Source organism: Ruditapes philippinarum, unplaced genomic scaffold (assembly GCF_026571515.1).
Source record: "Ruditapes philippinarum isolate M1 unplaced genomic scaffold, ASM2657151v2 ctg12097_1_1_1_1, whole genome shotgun sequence".
NCBI classification, from domain to species: Eukaryota; Metazoa; Mollusca; class Bivalvia; order Venerida; family Veneridae; genus Ruditapes; species Ruditapes philippinarum.
The window spans coordinates 1-24941 of NW_026858716.1; the positions used below are offsets into that span (position 1 = coordinate 1).

Genomic DNA, 24941 nt, shown 5'->3' on the forward strand with positions numbered 1-24941 from the left:
TCAGGAAATCAAAATATTATTGTACAACACATATATATAAATTGTTTCAAGTTACAAATGCAATGAATATCTGGTCACTCAACACAATATCAGTGTTTTGACAATCAACTTGGTTCAAACTCCAGGTACAATATAGACAGCTGATCAGTCAAAACAATTTCAATGTTTATACAATCACCTCATTATGTGTAAAGTTTCTACCAGGGATATTTAAGGCCAAGCAAATAAATATTGACTATTACTTTATCAATAGAAGACTGTCAACAAAATCAGACTTTAATATTTGAAATTTGTAAACAAAATATTTACTCTTTTTAATGAATTCAAAATAGCAGCATTATCTTATCTGGAAGGAGATGCTTCTTAATTTGTAGACAATGAATTAAGTTCCCTCACCAGTTAATAAAGGGGTATTTATGGGGCACATGCAATTAAAGTGAATTCTTTCTTCCTTAATCTATACAATATCACTCCTGAAAAAATATCACTCCTGAAAAATATCAGAAATTGCAGTCTGTGGCAATCTGGTAATATATTTCAAACAAGATTTTAAAGATTCAAATAAAAATTTACACAAAAGAATCTATCTGAGAATTTACATAAAAGATTTACCAGTTGAAACTGCAATTAATGAATGTTACAATATATTCATTTCATTGACAATATGTTTTACTCACAAATCTGATGTACTGAAAAATCTTGACTTTGGTCACTAGAGCACTAATACACTCACAACACTATATAACAGTAACCATTGAAAATCTAAACCTGCAATATAAAAATCACAATGTAAAATCAAAGTTTGCTTTAACACAAAAAGTTTATGAAACAAATAATCCTCCAAGTGATGAAAATATTTAATGTCAAAACAGTAGACTGGGAAATGATGAATCTTTAGCAAGTGATATCCTTAAACAGTGTCCGTATGAGTAAACTGATGAGCGTTCCAAGTAAACATACAATATGTATCTTATATTATATTTTAAATCCTTTTACACAATTTTACAACAAATGTGTTACTTTACTATAAACGAAAAACTGTCTTCTAAAGTAAACTACATAATAATACTTATTATGAATAATAATTAATACACTGTCGGTAGAATGAAGTCCACTTCACTTATAAATTTCAATGAAAATTAAGTAGAACTTTTCAGAGAAAAGTCAAATTTCTTACACAGTTCACACAGCAAATAGATAAAAATAAATAAAAGTGTCCACTTATTAAAATCCGTTGGGCGCCATTTGTGACCCAGATGTCTTTTTGCCTTGTATATATAAAGAACAAACTGAGGGTTACTGGTTCATCAATTTAATTTGTAGTGGACACTAGCTTTATATATAATTCCAATTCGGTACATCTCAACATCAAACATCATATGTCATACATCATACAACATACACATCACAGTTACATCACAGTTACATCACATCTACATCACATCTATATCACATCTACCAAGCCCTGAAAGTATAAATACCAAACATCCCATACTATCATGAAATATATATAGTTTTATACATTTGTATACACTACAGTACCTTAAATATACGTAATCTAATATTCTATCAACAGATCTGTCTATAGGGATAGACCATTCATTTTATCTCATGTAAATAAATCATGTACACATAAAGTACATCTTTTAATGTATTACATCATATTGTACCTGCATCTAGTGACCACTTAATTATTTACCTATAAAACAATATACATTATGCTCAACTTAAAAAATACATATAGCTCTAAAAATATATAAACAATGACATATAAATATAATATAACATACCAGTTGTGGATCAGACTCTGTAAATATACATATGATGATGACGTAGGCGTGAATGGTAATGGCCATGAAAAACTTACCACCTTCTAATTTTGTATAAAACTTGGTTTTTCAAGTGTTTCAAAGGATAGATTCTCGGTTAGATTAGATGATATTTGTCTCTTAAGTTGGAATAATTCTATATGGGTCGAGGACAGAAGCATAGACAGCGTCAAAAACGTAAAAAAAGCAGTGAATCGGACAATGAGAACAGGTCGAGTAAACAAAGCAAATATGGCGGAATATTGACCAGTGGTATTCTTAGTGCGGCTAATAGTGTGTTATACAAAAGTGATTTTGATAGTGATTGTGATTGTGAGTCGGAATATTGTACAGACAATAAAACAGGTAACACTTCAGTGTTTGAGTCCTCTGATAACAAAGTGCATATTAATCAAGAAATGATAAAGACTACTGATAATACTGACAATACTATGACGTCAGGTGATCAATCAGGAATGGGATGTGTCATGGAACTTGCAGGCCAGGTAAGAGAGATTCTGATAACAGTGAAAGACTTTAAACATACTCAGGAAGAATTGAAGGTCTCCTTAGAAAAAAAGATTGATAGTGCCAAAAATGAGATGACACATCATATCGATACACAAATAAATATATTGCGTGATCAGTTGACCTTTGACCTCTCAAAAGAGAGTTTACGCATTGATGGTCTCTTGACAAGTGTTCAGAACTTACAAGAAAGGTTAGAATCACTGGAGCATTCAAGGGTTACGGATCAATCTATTAACGGCACACAAAGAGGTCAGACGTCTGGACAAATAAATAATCCGCTTAATGACCCAGGTTTGACAGTTATCGCTAGCGGATTTCCATTTAATGAAGGCGAAGATATCCTCGCTAGAGCAAAAGATCTTATCAAAGCCTTTGGGGAAGAAACTTACAATAGTGTATCAGTACAGGCTGCTAGAAGACTCCCTTCACGTTTCCCCGACAAACTAGGATGGGTGAAAATATGTTTTAGAACACTGCAAGAGAAAATTACTGTGCTCAGGAAAAAAATGTCATTGCGAAACCATGCTTCTTATAACAATGTTTTCCTTAAGAACAGTAAAAGCCCGTATCAACGTATCAACGAAGATAACGCCAGAATGCTCCTACGTAATATACCGAAGGGCAACAACTTCCGTATTGACGCAAACGGTCGTATCAAAGAACGTACCGCGAAACCTTCTGCCCCGAGTTTTGATGCTAGTTCCGGAATGCAATAGAATGAATCCTGGCCCCAAGGCATGTTGAAAATAGCTCAACTAAATGTAAGCGGTTGGACTGAAAATAATAATGATTTAAGATGCGCTATTATTAAATCCATTGATGCTGACATTTTTTCAATATGTGAGACTCACTTAACTTGGGAAAAAGTCATAAATGTAGATGGATACGTCTGGTTCGGTAATAATCGTAAAAATATTCATGTAAATGCAGTTCGAGGTTCGGGAGGTGTTGGAATTCTAGTAAAAGCGCGTTTATTTGAGGTGTTTGAAATTTCAATAATCGAAAGCTCATTTGAAGGAATCCTTGCTCTGCAATTTAAATGTAAGCATACAGATTACTGTTCAATGGTAATATCTGCATATGTACCACCGGAAAACTCAGTTTGGGGAAGGGATGCGCAGACCTTTTTTGCACACATTCTTTCCATAATATACTTAAATAGTGAATATGATACAATTTTTCTTGCTGCTGATTTTAACGCCAGAATAGGGACATTATCAGATATATTACAAAGTGTTGACTCTTTGCCTGAAAGAAAACCTATTGATAATTGTATCAATCAACATGGACGAGAATTTATAGATTTCTTGATAGATTCAAAGTTTTGCACCTTGAATTCTCGCTTCGAAAATGACGCATTCACTAGTATATCGCCAAAGGGAAAATCAGTAGTGGATTATATATGTGTGCCGCATGACGTTTTTCAAAAGTGCATTATGTTCAAAATATTATCAATGCAATGTATTATTGATGAATACGAATTACACGGATATATTGGTCATAGATCATGTCTACCAGATCACTCGGCGTTATTGACACACGTCTCATTGAATTGTGATTATTGTATCCCTCAAAACGGACAATTAGATAATAATACAAATACACCGTCACAGTTAAGGTATAAACTTAATCTCATTCCCGATAATTTCATGGATAGAGATATAGCAAAACGGGCTCTATTAGAAATTATAGAAAGCATAGAATCATCACGAGAAAGTCAAGAGGAAATAGACTCACTGTATAACAAGTTGTGTGAAACAATTACCAATGAAATAAATCACAGCATCCCACGTTATAATGCATCACGCCGGACAAGTAAACGTAACAAAAAAGCTAAGCCGTACTGGAACGAAGCTTTGACAGAGAAATGGAACCAAATGCGACTAGCCGAGAATGATTTTCTGAAGTGTAACGACACGAGGCAAATAAAAACGGTTAAGCGATCAAAATATCTAGCAGCGCGAAATAACTTCAATAAACTTTTACGAAAAACGGAGAGAGATTATAAAAGAAGCTTTTCAGTAGAAATAGAGTTCATGTCAACTTCAAACCCAAATGAGTTCTGGAATAAAATTAAGCATCTCGGTCCAAAGCGTGACTCTTCGATACCAATGGAAATAGTTAATGAGCATGGGCGCATTGATAAAGATGAAAATGCAGTTTTTGACAAATGGAAACGGGATTTCGAAAACTTGTATAATAGCACCGGAAGTGACGAGTTTGACTCCGAATTCTACAATAGAGCGAAGTTACACAAACATATACTTGAAATGTCAATTTCTGACACTCTTTACGCCCCAAAAGAACTGCTGAATAATAATATCTCCATCGAAGAGATCGTTAACGTTGTAATGAGTGCCAAATCGAAGTCGGCCTGCGGCATCGATAATATACCTTATGCAGTTTTAAAATTTCCCCCGGTTATAGCAGTATTGCATAAACTTTTTCAACCTATTTTCGACACGAGTGTTATTCCTAGCGACTGGAGAAAGGCAATTATATGTCCGATTCTAAAAGACAAGAGTTCTGACAAACGATTACCGTTGAACTATAGAGGTGTATCTTTACTTTCATGTGTAGGTAAATTATATAGCTCTTTGATAAACAAAAGAATAACATTCTATTTAGAAAACGAAAACTTATTGGCCGATGAGCAGAATGGATTCAGGCGAGGAAGATCGTGTGAGGATCATATATTTACTTTAAACAGTCTTGCTCGTAACCAAGACAACTTACATACCGCCTTTATAGATCTTCGCAAAGCTTTTGACTTTGTAGATAGAGATATGTTATTTTACAAGCTTCTACTAAATGGAATAGAAGGGAAAGTTTACAATGCAGTGAAAAGTATGTACAAACACACAATTTCATGTATTCGAATAAACAACAACGTTACATCTTGGTTTGACTGTAAGTCAGGCGTCGCCCAGGGAAGTAATTTATCGCCGACGCCTTTCGCAATTTTTGTAAATGATCTAGTCCGAGAAATTAATGACCTTGAACTTGGTGTGACTATTAACAATGCCTCGATTTCTATTTTACTTTACGCAGATGACATTGCTCTGATCGCAAAATCAGAAATTGACTTACAAAAAATGTTAGATATTTTGCAAAATTGCAAAATACTTAGTGAAAGCTTATTTACATAGACGGAATATCATTTATAGAAATACTGAAGTGTAATTATATGTATTACCTATTCGAACTCAAGGATTTTCAGGAAAGTTTATCATCGAACTATATACACTATAATGATAAGTTTAGGCAGGTGTTATGTTTTAAACATATTAATACCATTCATATATATATATTTATTCATAAGACGTTAAATCAACTCGATTGTCTATGTTTAAATAAATGACGTTTTTCTATAAACAGTGACTTATAGGTCCATGGGGCCGGGCGATTTATTTGTTCTGTAATTGTTTTATATTTGTTTGTACTATATACATGTATCGCAAGTCACTATAATAAATAAATGTTTCTTCTTCTTCTTTCTTCTATACATGTACCTCTGTCACTCACACCTATCTCACTTTGCTGTTAATTATGCTGTAAACTGTAATTTACAAACATCAGTGCAATACAAATAGAAACAGTGATTTCTAGGAATAACTATAAGATAAGAACATATGCTGCCATCTTGAATTCTAACACTCAAGAACAATACAAATTTATCAAAATAACTTTTATCAAATCCACAACTGTATTTAATTATTATAAGTCTTCATTTAGTTGACATTAGAACTTTTAAGAACAAATGAATAAAACATACAAATACCAATTCCTCAATCCAAATCCTTATTAATAATATAAAATCAACACATCTGCATGTCACAATGACCAACAACTTCTTTAACACAAAGAATGACCTCAAGTGACCCTAACTTTAGGAGGGAAACGTTATGGTTGAGCAAATAGCAAATGCGGTCAAGGGGACATAATCACACAAAGTAAAGATTAAAATCAAACAAGGTCGACAGAGTTACCTTTCTTGAAAAATAGCAAAAACCTTAAAAATAGCACTTGGTTACATATATATATAAGTTGAAAACTTGAAATAAACATTTAAATGTAACCATAACAAGAAAAATATCACATCACATAAATATAATTATGTATTAAACGCTTGAAGTTCCTGTTGTATATAAAATTAAGGGGGAAACAAAAGCTCAATATTTTCAATATTTTGCGTTGTTATTTTAAATATACTCTGACAAGTCGATATAATAGTTTATGCTAAAATGTGAAGTCTTGGATTTTATTTCGTGAGACAAAACCCACATCACTCAAAGTATATCAGTCACGGTCTGTAATCGTCGTATTGTTTTAGTCAATTGCCGCCAGCAGACTAAATGTTAAAGGTTAGTTAGTTAGCTAGTTAGTAAGTAAGTAAGTAAGTGAGTGAGTGAGTGAGTGAGTGAGTGAGTACGTACGTACGTACGTACGTACGTACGTGTCAGTCAGTCAGTCAGTCCGTCCGTCCGTCAGTCAGTAAGTAAGTTTGTTAGTTAGTTAGTTAGTTAGTTGATTGGTAAGTTAGTTTGATAGGTAGTTCGTTGGTTGATTGGTTGGTTACTTAGTTAGTGAGTTAATTAGTTAGTTAGTTATTTAGTTAGTAAGTAAGTTAGTTAGTTAGTTGATTGGTTAGTTAGTTATTTAGGTAGTTGATTGGTTGGTTGATTAGTTGGTTGGTTGGTTGGTTAGTTAGTTAGTTAGTTAGTTAGTTAGTAGTCAGTCAGTCGGTCGGTCGGTTGGTCGATCGATCGGTCGGTTAGTTAGATAGTTAGTTAATCAAGTAGTTATTTAGTCAGTTTGTTGGTTAGTGTTTAGTTTGTTAGTTAGTTTGTAAGTTAGTTAGTTGTTAGTTAGTTAGTTGTTAGTTATTTAGTTAGTTAGTTAGTTAGTTAGTTAGTTAGTTAGTTACTTAGTTACTTAGTTACTTAGTTAGTTAGCTAGTTCGGGTAAGGGTTAAGAGTATTTATTATTATGAGATCTCGACTGATGTGACGTGTTATTATCAATGAATTTAAGTAGTGTATCAGAAACTTTTTAATAAATATATCTTCTCTTCTCGAATTTTCTAGTCAATGTATCTATCTCAGGACACAGACTTTCGGCAAATTTGTCAAACTATTATAAAAAATTTCACCTTGATCATCATGAATACGATTACAGTCATAAACGAGTGCTAGATAGAGAGATAGTTAGTTAGTTAGGTTAGTTAGTTTGTTGGTTGTTGGTTGGTTGGTTGGTTAGATGGTTAGTAAGTTGGTTGGTTGGTTAGTGAGTCAGTTAGTTAGTTAGTGCGTTAGTTGGTTGTTTGGATGGTTGTTTGCTTGGTTGGTTGGTTAGTTAGTTTGTTAGTTAGTGTGTCAGTCGGCTGGTTGGTCGGTAAGTTGATTAGTTAGTTAGTTAGTTAGTTGGGTGAGTAACCAGAAGCTTTCGTTAAAATCACGCTTACGAAAGCGTTAGCGATCGCGTAACGAACACGTTAGTTATTTTTACGATTGTTTTTGTTGCATAACCAGAAAGCATCGTTACCATATCGCTAATCAGTCGTTAGTAAAATTCATTAACGGAATCGTTGTGTAATCGTTAAGGGTATGCACAGCATTTTGGCACCACCTGTTATTAGCTTTTCCTGCATAGATTACAAAGCACGTACAAATAATTGTTTATAAATTGTTTATAAATTGCTTAAAAATGTTTGTACAAATGTACAACCATATATCTGTGAACGTACAACTGCTTCAAAGAAACAGTTGACACTTTGTAAATCTTCTTGTTTGTTTGTTTGTATGTTTGTTTGTTTGTATGTATGTATATCATTTTTTTATCATACGTTCGCCGTAAAATGCATCTAACGAAATCAATCAAGTCGACGGGTATACAATACAATACAATACAGTACAGAATAGAACAGAACAGAATAAAACATCTTTTTATTTTGATATGTACATAGTACATAATCATACTAAGTGTGATAATACATTGATAGAAATGGATAAACAATACAATTTAAATACAAATTTTCAATGAATTAAAATAAACTTTGAAGACAATGTCACGTTACATTTTAATGACGTCATTTATAGTACGAGCACGGGTAATAATACTAGAACGTTATTTCAAATAAAAAATTGATATTATAATGTTGATGATAAACTGTTTTAAACGTAATTAAATATATAGAGGATATTTGTTTAGTTCAGTGTAAGATCGGAATATATGTCACCGAGTGAGCACCAAAAGATATATTTCGCGAGTGGCGCAGCCACGAGTGAAATATGAATTTTTGCTGTTCACAAAGTGAAATATATTTCAATCTTACACTAAACTATACAAATTTTCTTTTTATTACATACAAAGAAACGTTTTAAAAAGACATTTAACCTAATACTGAATGAAAAGCGCGCCAAATAATAATACAACGTGACGTCATTAACGACGTCACGTCATTAAGTTGGTACCCAGTACTGTGCACGCTGGTATTTCACTGAAACAACGTAAGGGGCTTAAATTCAAAACATTGTTTCAAACAGTGAAATTACCAGTTTTATCATGTCATTACATTGATTTCTGTTGATAAAGTGCATGCCCGATAAACCTAGCTTTATCAGTCACCCCAAGCTTTATCAGACACCTCATCAATACACATTTTGACCTTGACGGAACTACTTTTTTCGGGTCATTTCCGGTCTACTGTTTACATTGGATACTACAAATACTACATATCTTGATACGATAAAAATAAAGCATATTAAAAATACAAAAAAAATTGTTACTGTTATATTTTTATTTTGTTGTATTGCTTCACACTTTTTAATAAATTAAAATAAATTAAAAAATTTTTAGTCCTTTTATTAAAATAAATAAAATAATAATAATAAGGAGAGAATTTATCAGCTTGTCTTCTGCTATTCTGATAAAATCCAAGATCTGAGCAGTTCATTCAGTCAAAAATGTCTGATTATTTGAGTCAAACCACATTTGACTTAATTTGGGATCAGCTTAAAACACAACATGTTGAAGAAATTGATCCTGATGATTTCCTGAATAAATACAGTCTGGAAATTACTGATTTTGATGATGAAATGGAACCAACACCACCACCTAGCCTTGTTGATCACAGTCTTTCTGAGAGTGCTCCTTTGTTGTCCATCTCTGTTGCTGCCAACCAACTTGAATTGCCAACATTAATTGAACAGCCTCCTGAAACATCAGAATTTTTGAATTTATCCTCAAATGATGTTAACAAGTTCATTGAAGAGCAAGATAACAAAACTACCATGAGAAAAACTCTAACTGACATAAATAAGTTCAGAAGATTTCTGGAAACAAAAGGTGAAAAAAGAGAGATACATAAGATTAGCATTGACCAACTTGACTCATATCTAGCAAACTTTATTTTGTCTATAAAGAAAGCAGATGGTACCGAATATGAACCAAGTTCTTTACGTAACATTATCAGTAGTATTGACCGAAAACTGCAGAGAAATAAATATCCATTTCTTATAATGAGAGGAAACGGCCCACAATTTTCTTTGACAAGAGATGCCTTAAAGGCCAAACAAAAATGTCTAAAAAAGTTGGGAAAAGGCAATAAACCACGAGTTGCATCGTCACTCTCCGATAAAGAAGTTGATCAAATGTATATGAAAGGTGTACTTGGTGCCATGACACCAACAGCATTACTCAACACTGTTTGGTGCCTTCATTTTGGAATTAGAGGGACGACAGAGCAGTATAATCTCAGGTAGAATGTTTGTTTAATTATGATTATAACTTCATAATATTAAAATAAAAAAATACTTTGGCCAACTGCTTTTTTTATGTAATTCAGGTGAATTTTCATAATTTATTAAAATTATTGATTTTTCAAATACCGTATCATCTCTATTTAACACCCCGGGGACTTGCTTTTTTACAAAAGGCACTAATTGGAACTATAAAAATGTACTATAATTGGAAACAATATGTTAGTATCAATGACTGATTAACAGAAAAATATCAACATCACTATCGATGTCAGCTCTATAAACCAAAGGAAATATAATATTAACAATGTTTAAGTGAAATATTTTAAAAATATTATTAATATGCTAAAATATAGTCCACGGGCAAAATAAATCTATTTCAATTTATACTAAAATATTCAATAATAACAACAGGCTTCAAAAGCAGTAATTATATGAAATGAGCCGTGTCATGACAAAATCAACATAATGGGTTTGCGACCAGCATGGATCCAGACCATCCTGCGCATCCGCGCTGTCTGATCAGGATCCATGCTGTTCGCTATCAGTTTATTTACTTGTTATAGGGTTTGTAAGCGAACAACATGAATCCTGATCAGACTGCGCGGATGCGCAGGCTGGTCTGGATCCATGCTGGCCGCAAACCCATTATGTTGGTTTTGTCATGACGTGGCTCAAATATATTTACATATTACTAACATGAAATTTCACAATTAAATCTAATTCCATCCAAATAATACATTACAATAAATGTCTAAACACTTATTATCAGACTATTTCCAATCAAAAAGTCCCGTGGATTACCAGAGTCTTTCCCAAAATTGTAAAAAAAATTGCAGCAGCATTAAAATTTTATTTTATAAATAAATTTTCATGTCCCGCCCATTTGTATCTAATCTTAATTTAACATAAAAGTAAATATTGGTTTAAACAAGGATCTGAAGTATATTCTTACAATAATAAAAATTTTCTAATTCTAGAAAATATCTAAATAAAATATTTATAACTCTTAATAAATTAATTACTTAACACATTACATTTTATATTATTTTCAGATGGGGAGATATCAAACTTGGCAAAACATCTGAGGGTCTAGAGTATTTAGAATTCAATGAACGCCAAACTAAAACCAGGAATGGCGAAAATGTATGTGATGTAAGGAAAGTCAGTCCCCGAATGTATTCAATTCCAGGTGATGATAGGGACCCTATTGAAATCTACAAAAGATGCGCTGAAAAGCGTCCAGCAGCATGCCTTTCTGATGAATCTCCATTTTATATTGCACCAAGAACAATCCCTATCAACAGTGAACCTAATGGTCAATTCCAGTGGTTTCTCAACCAGAAAGTTGGCGTGAAGAAACTTGGAGGCGTTCTAAAAAAATGGCTAAAGATGCCGAGTTAAACCCGGATAAGAATATCACAAATCACTCTGCAAGAAAGCATCTCGTCCAAAAGTTGAGAAATTCCAATATTGCACCCACAGATATTATGTCAATAAGTCGGCACAAAAATGTTCAATCTATTATAAATTATAGTGAAATTTCAGAAGAAAGGCAAATTGAGTGCTCTAACCTTTTGGCATCAGTCCGCAATCCATCCACTGGACCATCAGCTACAGTTACACGGTCAGATTCTCCATCGCCATCTACAGATCAAACTGGCACTGTTACAAATACATCATTAGAGTCCATTTCCATATCTCATTCTGCAGTTTCAACGGAGTCACATGGCCAAATGAATCCTGGCCAAATCAGTTACCCCACCCACTCATCACAGCAGATTGCTTTATCCAGCAACAGCTTAAATTCGATATTTTATGGCGCAGTATTGCATGTCAACAACCTGAATGTTTATTCAAGTCGGTAAATTCACTTTAAAAAATATAAACACTTGACGATGAACTGGCAAACTTAAAATTTCCATTTTCCGTGAAATCAGCTGTTCAACACTGTTCAACGACATTTTCAAATCTTGTTTACTTTGTGTTTTCTCATATCCTGTTCATTAATGTAACACTGATATGTCTCATGAAACACTTGATATTGAATAAAACACGTAATCTTATTTTGTGAATTGATAAGTCCATTTAACCCAGACATTATATCCAATTTTCATCTATCGATTATGCTCGTTCAACGTTCGTAATCCATACGTCGGTAAATTCAAGATGGCGACATGAAACCAAAATATCAAAAATATGCGAAATTTGCAAAATGAAATAAAAGGAATGGAATATTTTTTCCTGCTACTGGGTTGGAAATATTTAACTGATAAACTTTGAATCGAATAGAAATTTTGAATATGAACGCGTCACTTACAATTAACTAAAACATTCGGGACTATTTTTTTTTATTTGACATTTCACATATTATTGCGCGCCGTCTGAACACGAGAGGTTCTGGATAGGGTTTTGCTTCAATTAAAATTAAAAAAAATCAAACAACAATTGAAATTGAAAACATGATAAATAGAATACCAAACAAGTGTCTAATATTATAAAATTTATCAGGCTCGGCACGAAAAAAGATGAAGAGCTCGGCAGAGCCTCGCCCTTCATTTTTTTTCTTAGCCTTGCCTGATAAATTTTATAATATCAGACACTAGCATGGTATTCTCTATTTATATTACTGATATATGTCTATAAACCACCGAAAAGCATGTAATAACATGTCTATATCACAGATATATCATCAGAAAATATCTGCAATATACATAAAAATGTTTAATGGAATTTGTATGTTCTTTAATACAGATGTATAGATTAATTAAATTTATCAATACAATACAATACAATAAAGTTTAACATTATACAAAGTTCTAGCAAAATATATAGACAGGGAACAACTGAACATTTTGGATTTGCAACAAAATACAAATATAAGTTCATTGTCTCATCTTTAAGATGCAGAATATTTCGGTCTTGACAGGTTATATGTGTGTGATGAAAAAGAGGAGTACACTATTTAAGAGTAAATGTTAAAGCGCAAAGTAAATAAAAAACAATAACACTTGGATACTTTTCGAGATAAATATACAATGATAGAACAAAGTAAAATAATCTCTTATCTGCTAAATAAGTACATGTAAATTTGATATTTCTTTATGATGAAATGTACATAAATAAAGATTTATACACAATTTAAGAGAAATTGTTAATTATATTTCCTTTTAAAGGCAAAGTATCAATCTTTTAATGAATGTGAAATTTTTTTTAAGAATAAGGTAATACAATAGTTTAAAACTTTATGATTATTGGCCAATGTCAATAATATCTTCGCTAATATCTTAATGGATGCTTGCGAAGAACTCTTTTCAAAAATATTGACGCTAAATAGTAACGTAATTTTTGTTTTGATTTTAATGAAAGAACTGCTTTTTCTGTAAAACGTTCTTTACATAACCTTTGTTACACACTGGTAATTTGAAAATTACATTGGGAAACAAAGCAAGTTTCGATTATTATCTTTACTTGTCATTGAAAATAGAGGTAAACCATTAATTTAAACCATATGAAACGTATATAATGGTTTTATTAATATACTCAGATGAATTTCATTATAACCAAAAACGTCAAAATTTATCCATATACTGTGTTACGCTCTTTCATTGTACATGAATGTGTTTATGCTTAATTCCTTAATTTCATTTTGTACATAGAACTAGTATAAGCTATTAGTCTTTTAAGTATTAAAAACTTGAAACTTTAATGTAATATTATATATATTTGATTCCATACATGAAAGAATGTTATGCGTAGTTAAACATGCAATACAAATAGTGTTAGCTTGTTTAGAGAAATAAGGAGATATGAGGAAATGACACAGATATGAAAAAATACTATAACATAAGATAGCTATGGCGATCAACAAGTCGTGTATTAATGAAATAAATCAACCTCCTAAGAAGCATTCAAATATTTGAGAGTCCAAAGTATGTCAGTTATCTAAATACTCTAGCAGCATGGCGGCCATTGTCTGCGGAATGAAAAAAACAACATCATTTGTATAAAGATATTTGGAATTATTCTAAAAATCATTTACGAAAGAAATGCTCACTCAAGTTTAATGAGTACGGTATGCGCCATTTATTATTATTGTTCAACTTAGCGTTAAAGGTAAATTCTTATGTATATTTACAGAAATTCGTTTGGATCTGTGAGTTGTTTATTGTTTATTTGAACTAAATTATAAAATTAAAAGGAATTATGACAAAATGAAAACTTATTTTGATCTTCATCCGTTCTCTCACTACATTCCATTGGATGGGCATAATGTCACTTTAACGTATTATTTTGAAAATGAATGCAGTAATAATAATACTAATAATAACAATAATAATAATAATAATAATAATAATAATAATAATAATAATAATAATAATAATAATAATAATAATAATAATAATAATAATATAAATAAATAATAATAAATAATAAATAAATAATTAAATAATGATAACTTTACACATTAAGACATATACAGATTGAAACACCATATCAAAAACTTATTATCAGGAAAATAGAAAGAAAATACGCTATAAGAAATAATATATACAATGTACTCATAAAAAGTTTGTTGAAAGAGCTTCACACGTTGTTTTTCCTTCAACGAAGGTCTAACATGTACTCCGAGGTATTCGTTATTTTACGACAGTTTCGTTAGAATTTTTGGTATAACGAATGTTTTAGGTTAGACGGTAAATTACTAACTAGAGCTTAACCAAGGCTTAACGATGATCGTAACTCTAACGAATGCTTCTGGTTACTCACCCCAGGTTAGGTTACTAATTTAGTGAGTTAGTTAATTAGTTAACAACTTATTTACTAATATAAGATCCCGAATGTATGTGACGTGTTATTATCAATAAATGTAAGTAGGCTAGTGTATCAAAACTTTTAAATAAATGTATCTTCTCTTCTTGTCTATTCTTTTCAATGTCTCTATCTCAGGACACAGACTTTCGGCAAAATAGTCTTACCAATAATGATCATACTATCATAAAATAATTTTCCCTTGATTTTAATGAACACAGTTACAGTAATCAACGGATGCTGAATAGTAATGTTGTTGATGGTGATAAAGACAAGATTATTTGATGAATAATTGATCAATCAATATTAGGAAGATAAGTGAACCAAACGCAGGACTATATTAACACTTAATGGGAGAGAGTACAATAATGGAGCATTCAAACAGTATTTTATTTTTAATTTAAGAGTTAGATCTAGTTTCTAAAACGTTTAAAGGGAGAGTATCTGATATTTTGATTTAAAATGTACCAATGCTCATTTCTAGAGTTAGTTTCCTTGCTATTTATAAAACATGCTGAAACATCTCGAACAGATCGACCAACCAACCTACCAACGACCTACCAAACCGACTCGACGAACAACCCCATACATACGAGGAAGCCATTTTAAAATTGCAGATTCTCCTAAAAATTTTGTTTGCCCTCCATGTTGCTATTAAGTACAAAATTTCGGTATATTTTCCCAAACTATCAAAGTATTTAATACTTCAAACTTGATATACATGTTCAACCTAAAAACTGACACCATTTCAGAAGGAGAGTTGTATTTATATTCATTTTTGCGAAGTTAAAACCCTTTCTTCACTTTATCATAATTATCATTATATTTATTTTGCTCGATACTGTTCAAAGACTGACAAAATCAGCCATTTTAATATTGGAATAGTTGTTCCATTTTAAAATTAAAGCAGCATGCCTCCAGATTCATGCTTATTTTCATGAAAAATAAATGAAAACAATATTTTTACAAGTAAAAAAATATTGTGAAGTGATCAAAGAAAATAATTTACGCATTGCAAACAGCACTAACAATTCACGTAAATTACCAAATAAGAGGTCAAATTAAGATAAAAAATAGCCGTTACTGCGTTATTAACGCAGTAGAAATATAAGTAAGTGATAAGTACTACAAAATCATTCCTTAATCGTACATAACATGTAAATTATTTGAATCTTTACTTAAATCATTTTACTTTTCTTAAAATTCTTTCTCAGCCTTATAACATGTATGTTTTCGGTTATGCAACTATATGAATGATATGGCGAGTTTCCGGCTTTGCTACATATACGTCTATTATTTCAGGCACTAATAAAGTAAAGGTAATATGGGGAGTTTCCAGCTTTGCTACATATACGTGCAATGCTTTAGGCACTAATAAAGTTAAGGTAATATGGCGAGTTTCAAGCTTTGCTACATATACGTGCATTATTTCAGGCACTAACAAAGTAAAGGTAATATGGGGAGTTTCCAGCTTTGCTACATATACGTGTATTATTTCTAGCACTAATAAAGTAAAGGTAATATATTGACTTTCCAGCTTTGCTACATATACGTGCATTACTTTAGGCACTAATAAAGTAAAGGTAATATGTCGAGTTTCCAGCTTTGCTACATATACGTGTATTATTTCAGGCACTAATAAAGTAAAGGTAATATATTGACTTTCCACCTTTGCTACATATACGTGCATTACTTTAGACACTAATAAAGTAAAGTAAATATGGCGAGTTTCCAGCTTTGCTACATATACGTGCATTATTTCAGGCACTAATAAAGTAAAGGTAATATGGCGAGTTTCCAGCTTTGCTACATATACGTGCATTATTTCAGGCACTAATAAAGTAAAGGTAATATGGCGAGTTTCCAGCTTTGCTACATATACGTGCATTATTTCAGGCACTAATAAAGTAAAGGTAATATGGCGAGTTTCCAGCTTTGCTACATATACGTGCATTATTTCAGGCACTAATAAAGTAAAGGTTATTTGTCGAGTTTCCAGCTTTGCTACATATACTCGTACACTAATAAAGTAAAGGAAATATGGCGACTTTCCAGCTTTGCTACATATACGTGCATTATTTCAGGCACTAATAAAGTAAAGGTAATATGGCGAGTTTCCAGCTTTGCTACATATACGTGCATTATTTCAGGCACTAATAAAGTAAAGGTAATATGGCGAGTTTCCAGCTTTGCTACATATACGTGCATTATTGCAGGCACAAGCAGGCACCTAAGTAGAACCACCAAAGTTTCATCAGCTTACTCGATAAGATTCTTCACATGAAAAAAAAAAACAAAAGAACTTGATGGAACTCAAACCCAAAAAGCAGTGAGGAGCAATTTCTTAGAAGTCAAAATCCTTATAACAACTTGGCCATTGACGCCTCCCGAATTCTGTAATATTTGTCTAAAGGTATTATCTCTAGCTTAATTTATACTTATGTCATAGATTTTTTTCAATTTTTCATAAAAGGAAAAGAGAAGAAAAGTCAAAGTAATAAAACAACAGGAAGAATGCACTCGCTTTTGAAGTATTTCCTAAATGAAAATAGATGAGAAAATTTAAGTCAAAAAAAGAGAGAGAAAAATGAGGGACGGTGTGAAAAAGTGAGATCATATCCATGTATCATAAACGCATGTTTTAAGTTTGTCATTTAGTCTTAATTAAAGTTAATGTTTTTAATGTTTTGGAAAAGAGTACGTTTTATGATTTTAAAAAGGACCATTTCTTAAGGTGGTATTCAACCTCATTTTAAATAATTGCAATTTCTTTTTCTATAGTAATTCTAAGTTTAAGATATGACAGGAAATGTTTGAAAAAGGTAACTTTTGTCTATTTTTCTGTTGAAAAATATAAGATTTTATTAGATAAATGATGAAATTTATTGCATCACTTCTCCAACTGTTTTGCAAAATACCAAAACTTATGATTTTTAAACCGAAAGAATAGGTAACCCGTTTATATTAAAAAAGGTTCCTAGTCCATTCCACATAACTTGAACATGATGATATTCCCAGAATAGATGTTCCATACTTTCAGGCTGCATATTACACAAATAATACAAATTTGTACTTGATAATTTCATTTTTAATAGATATTTATTTGTTGGAATTATTCGCATTATATATTTATATTGAAAAGTTCTTATTTTGGTATCAATTGTAGCTTTAAAAATTTGGCTATATACTGATTTCCATTTCATATCATTATTTAATAAAACATTATCCCATTTACTTTCTGATATGATTTTTTGCTTTTAGTTTAGTCCTCATTTGCTTTGTAAATAGTAATTTATTTGGTGCTTTACTATCTCTGATCTCATTAACTAAGGTTTTTACCGGAGTATACAATATATTTTCATCTTTAAGATTTTGTTTTATATTAGGATTTATGCTTGTGATGATTTGGTAGAACTTTAGAAATGCATTATTTCCTAAACTATACAATTCTTTAAAATCCTCGAAAGAGTAGAAGTATTTTGTTCTGTAGTCTAAAAAATGCTCTATTATTTAATACCATTCTCATACCAATCCATTCCTTATCTTAGAATTATTCCATATTACTTGCTTTCCAGCTGTATCATTTAATTTGTCGTTTTTGATGCTATGCCATGCAATAAGAACGTCTTTAAGAAAAGAATTGTGCTTACAAACATATTTGATATCTTGATTATTTATTTCACATTCAAATATTAAACTTTCTCCTACTTTTTCCAATGTTTTTGTTATATATTACATTCCAAAGCACACTCTCGTTATTTAAAAGGAATCTTTTGGCCTGCGTGCTTTGATTGAATTTAAAAAACAAATAATATTTATCTTTTTAAGCCCCCCATTTTTGTATTGTTCTGCTTTCGATTATCGGGGCAGAATCTTTCACAATGGGGAATATCTAGATATAAAAATATAAGAAAGTTTTTTGTTTTTTTTTTTAATTTAATTTAATAATATTTTATTGCATATTTTGTACATGATTAATTTACACAATCTAACATCAATATCTTAAGCATGAATATAATGTACATACAAAAGGGTTGGACCAAAAGTTATACCAACATTATCTAGGGTCCTCCCCTGAAGGTCTATCTTGTTGGCTTAATGGTAACATAGTAAGTAAATGTGGTTTTTAGAAATTCTGAGATATTTATTTATATGATAAGCGATATTAATTTCGTGTATTTTAACTGGTAGAAAAGAATCGCTTAACCTAAAAAACAAAGAAAATTACAAAATGACTTAATGAGGTAAAATGGAAAAAAATATATGCCATTAACAATTTGCCACTATAATAAACGCACCAAACCTTGATTTGCAGCAGTATTTTTAATAAACTTAATATGAAAATAAATATAGTATATGTGTAAACAAAATTAGCTAAATCTTCTACTACTTTTGAATGAAATTATGCACTTCTTGAAATAGTCTTATGTTTTCGGCTTCTGCAAGTCCATCAATACCGTATAATAGTTTTGGTTTAAACAGTTTTTATTTCATATAATACAAACATATACAATTATGATACAACAACATTATATAAACAGGATTGAAAAGGAAGTCAAAGACTTATGTAGATTTCTTTCCTGTAAATTGTAAAAATAAAGCAATTGCATTGTAACAACACGTACTTGTAAGTATACCAGTTACTAACATGAAATAATTATATTATTACGCCTAGAAAGAGTGAGATAAGTAATGAAAATACAACAAACGACGAAAAAATGAGAATTACAACAAAAAATGTGCGATTATATATAAAGAGGGTACGGAAGGGAAAAAAAAGCTCGATCTTTAGTCTGAACAAATAGTTTGAACTTTTTTGATGAGAACACTCAAGAATTTATTAGTAAAGAAAAAACATATATTAGAAGGATAGTTATAGAACTCAGAGAACGAGAAGTGGCCATTGTCTTTGATTGGGATGATAGGTCAGTTTTGCACAGCAGATATCTGTGATAATTTTTATATAAGAAAAGGAAATTTTACTTATGTGTCAATATAAATTATTTGAATTATTTTTGTGGTTATCAGGAGTATTTACATCCTGGATATAAGACCTAGTATCTTATTATTTATTGTTAAATAAGAGACAAATTATAAATCATAATAATATAGTATAGGATGAATTAAAAGAATGTTGAATTATGAAAGCACGTGATAAACGCTCGTAAGTACACCATTTATATTGTTTATGAATTATGTAAGGAGTTAGGCAAGACAAAACCGCTGTGTGCTAGAGATATATTCATGTACAAGATCAAATATTTTGGCATTTGTTTCATCGCTGAGACCTCTATCGCCATACAGTATAGTTGACAATGTAACTGTTGTTATTTGTTGAAGCTGTTCCTTGAATATGGCTCTCTGGCGGGAAAATTGATTACAATTAAAAAAAAAGTGACATGAATCTTCAATCTCACCGCACTGACAGAAGGGGTCATCAATTATGTTTTTAGAGAAGAGATCTTCCTTTAGAATGCTGCAATGGGTTCTAAGTCGTGTGTGTAAGATTTGGGACTTACGGTTACCGTGATAATAGTATATAGGTACTTTTGAAAGTGTAGAATTTAGTTTTTTCTTAAATATGCCGATGCTTTCTGAATTTCTGACTTCCACAGGTAGTTGGTTCCATTCACTGATCGTAGCATGAAGAAAAGATTTAGAGAAGAATTGAGTATTACAATGTATGTTTCTGGTATTATGACCATTTCTAAGATTATAAGGAGTGACATCATCAACAGATTCAGGGACTAGAGAAGATAAATATGGTGGTACCAGGAAGTTTGTCATTTTGTAGTACATTATTAATTTGTGTTTAAGCCTTCTAGATTTAAGAGTTTCAAGACCAGTTTCTTTGTACAGATTTGATAGTGAGACTAATTTTGGTGGCTCCAGTTATGATTCGAGCTGCTTCCAACTGTATCTGTTCCAATTCAAGTTCCTCTTTTTTGTGTCAAATTGTCCCATACGACGTTTGCATACTCTAATATTGGCCTAATAAAGGAGAAATAAATAGTTTCTAGGGACTTTCTGTCTAGGGTAAATTTAAGTTTCCGCATGATATTGATTCTTTGCCAAGCTTTGTGTTTAATATTAGAAATGTGTTCACACCAGGACCCGTTGTTGGATAACGTAACTCCAAGATGTTTATGGGATTCTACTTCAGAGATTTGAATATTATTCATAAAAAGAGGTGGATGATTATGTGAACGATGTTTTTTAGTTATAAGAATTGATTCTGTTTTGCTCGGATTGAACTTGACAAGCCAAGTATCTGCCCAATTACTTATTTTATTAAGGTCTGAGTTCATGATTTCAGCAGCGGTGATAGGGTTTTCAACGATAAGATAGAGAGATGTGTCATCAGCAAACAGTCTAATGATTGATTGTATGTCCAAGACAATGTCATTGATATAGACAATAAACAGAAGAGGTCCCAATATTGAGCCTTGAGGAACACCAGCGTTGATATTAAGTAAGTCTGAAGTAGATCCAGAAAAGTACAACTCGTTGTTGTCGATCAGATAAATAGTCTTTGAACCATTCAAGAAGTTTACCAGATATACCTGTTAGAGATAATTTATGTATTAGACCTTTTGTGCCAGACCCGATCAAAAGCTTTTGAAAATATCACAAAATACCGCTCTAACTTCTTTGCCTTCATCAAGAGCTTGACAGAAAGTATGATAAATTGAAGTGAGTTGATTTACAGTAGAATCTTTGGCAACAAATCCAGACTGGAGTGAAGTAATAGTGTTGTTATCAAGAAAGAAGTTGTAAACATGTTTGTGAATAATAATTTTTCCATTACTTTATTAAGAGTGCTAAGAAGTGAGATTGGTCTATAATTAGAAATATTTTGAGGATCTCCTTTTTATACACAGCACATACATGAGCTAATTTCCACTGTGAAGGAACTTTACCAGACTGTAAAGAATGATTAAATAGGCAACTAAGTGGTTCAGCAAGTTCTTGAGAGAGTTCTTTTAGGATTTTATTGTTTATGAGGTCTGGACCTACCGCTTTTCCTACGCTTAGTGATTTAAGTATTGATGCGACTTCTAGTGGTGTTATATTTATGTTTTCTAAGTGATTATGAACAGTTTGTGTTGTTTCTGGGAGTTGTTTGTTGTTATCAGCAAGTACAGTTTGTGATTGAAAGAAGTTATTAAAGGCATTGGCTTTGTCAATGTTTGTTGTGTATATTTTGTCGTTGTCAGTGATAGTTGGTATGTTGCTATTTTGTGTATTTGGTTTGATAAATTGTTTCAATATTTTCCAATAATCTGATGATGTCAGGTTGTTTGATTTTAACCTTTCAGCAAGTTTGCTTGTGTGACTGGTGCGTGCATTTCTAATAAGTTGTGTTGTTTTGTTTCTTAACTGCTTATAAATAACCCAATGATGTTGATTGTTTGACTTTTTAGCTTTATCGTATGCTCTTTTGCGCTTTCTGATGTATTTTCTTATTTCATTGTGCATCCAGGGTGATCTGTTTTGTCTAATTGTAACTGTTTTGTTAGGAATTGTTTCTTGAGTAAATGTATATAGTTTCGTTGTAATATTAAGTGCATATTGATTGATATCGTTATGTTTTAAAGTGTTCCAGTCAAAGTTGATACTTTTTGTCTAAGATTATTATAATTACCCTTTTCAAATTGCCATATTATCCTTTTAAAAGTATTAAACTTACTTTTTAGTATACTTAAAGCAGCAGAAAATAGGACAGTGGTAACGTATGTTTTGATCAAGAAAAGGGGTTCACCAACTCCACAAAAAGCAACAGATTCAGGGCAGGAAAGGAGAAAGAGATCTAGGATAGAACTTGAAGATTCGGTAAAGTGAGTTGGTTCAGTTATCAGCTGAGAAAGGCCGTTCTCCATGCAAATGTTATCAATCTTCTGTTTAGATGAGAGTTTTCTGTGTATCAAGGTTAAAGTCACCTGTAACAATGAATATCTATATTAGTATCTTTAGCCAATCCAATTGAGTTTTCTATATTTGTGAGAATATTTGGGGAGGAGTTTGGTGGACGATAAAATGTACCAAGGAGAATTTTTTTGTGCTTAAGTTTAATTTCAATCCAAATGCATTCTGTGTTGGATATTTCTAAATCGAATCTTCTTATCACATTTATGCTATCTTTAACGTAAACAACAATTCCGCCATAATTATCAGTGATTCTGTCTTTTCTGTGTGGTGATGAATAGTTTTCAAAATGTATAGTTGAAGAGTCAATGTCTGGGCTTAACCATGTTTCAGTAAAAACTAAAATGTCAACATGAGATAGCTCAGTAAGAAGGATGTCTTTTTTGCTTAGAAAACTCTGGACATTGTAATGAACAATTGTTAAGTTATTAGCAAAAGTGTCATGAAAATTTGATGCGTTTGTAGTTGTGGACTCAGACGTGGATGTTGTTGATTCAGGCCCTGGGTTAGGATGCACATCACCACATAAGATGATCAGAAAGGATAACCACAGCAGTGTTTCAAATTTTTAAAATCGAGATAGACCTTTAAATTTCCAGTGAAGAGCAGAGGAAAGACCTATTCTCACCCTGTATACAACAATATCAATGGACATTAGGTTATTCCTGGCATGCGTAGATAATGAGGTGAGAAATCCCTACAAAGACAATGGCCGGTAAAAGAAAGAAAAAAGAATGAGAAATATTGAGAAAAAAAGTAAAGTAGTTTGCTAAGATCGTATGGGCATGTAATACTACCCATATTGATAATGAAAATAAATCAAGAAGTTTGTAAGATGAGATATACATATAATAATTTATATGAAAACCAGTGGTAGCTATTTACCCGTAATATATACTTCGTATAAAAATTTCTGCATTGAATAAACTGTGAGAGATGGATAACAGTTTTGTAATGAAAACAATTTTAAAGGGACAATTTGTAGTGTATTCATATAATGTTCATAAATAAAACATGTATTCTAAATACAATAATCTTTTTTTTTCTTTTACTTTTTAAGTTTTATTATTTTCAAGAAGGGAGAGTAACAATGACGCCCCATTACTTGTTAAAAATAAGTTGCTTCCCTTGCTTCAATGACCAATGCTGTCAATCAATACACGCCTTATAATGTCGTATTGGTTTAATTGACTATATTTAGTGCGAAATCATAAGCATTTGGACGTGAGAATGTATAAAAGATCAAAGTGAAAAATATTAGATTATAGATAGGTTCATGAACAGCATTTGTGTATTTCTATCACAAAACAATATTAGTTTGTATAATTATATGATTGACTTGATTGTAACAATCTAACCATCACACACATATAATTATTAATCTATATATAACTATGCATTCATTATTCACTTAGGACATTATGCAATGATACATATTATAAGAAGATAATAACACATATTTACATTATAAATGCCAAGTTGTTGTACATCATCATCAAGACACAGATTATATAGTATCATATTTAGCTAGTCAAAGATATATACATGTCAACACAATATTGCCCCAGTAAGAAAAAAAAACAAATAAACAAGACACTAACTTTCAACATCACCTAATTTTAACGATAAAAGAACATCATACCTGTGACAATAGAGTTGAGTATATCAAATGATACATCTATTATGTTCTCATTACAAGATACAAAAACAAAAAACAAACAAAAACAATCCACAACAAAATGTCAGTAGTGCATTGTTAAATCATCATCAATGCATCATTATATCATCACAGCTAGCACTTGTCAGCATTGGTCCCAACAAAAATTATCTTCATTTTTCATAACATAAGCAGAATTATTTTACAAATGAAAAACATACTGCTGTACTATTCGTTCAAATTTTTGTGAATATATACATGTATTATCAAATTGATAATTTCATATAATAAGTTAAAATTACAAAAATAGTGTTGATTCGGATAGTGTTGCCACTGTTTGCATCAATTTATATAACCTATTTTTCAGTACAATAGATTTATGTAGATGTGTGCACAACGGTCGCACTATACGAAATTTGTCACATGTTACAAAATATAACCGTACAG

General features: G+C 31.5%; 1 protein-coding gene across 1 annotated transcript; it reads left to right on the forward strand.

Annotated features, from left to right (window-relative positions):
• The first annotated feature begins 3793 nt into the window (after positions 1 to 3793).
• LOC132754030 (uncharacterized) lies at positions 3794 to 5761 on the forward strand. The gene is made up of 2 exons (XM_060744617.1): positions 3794 to 5186; positions 5718 to 5761. The coding sequence occupies exons 1-2, from the start codon at positions 3794 to 3796 to the stop codon at positions 5759 to 5761; spliced, it is 1437 nt and encodes a 478-aa protein (XP_060600600.1).
• The last annotated feature ends 19180 nt before the right edge of the window (positions 5762 to 24941 follow it).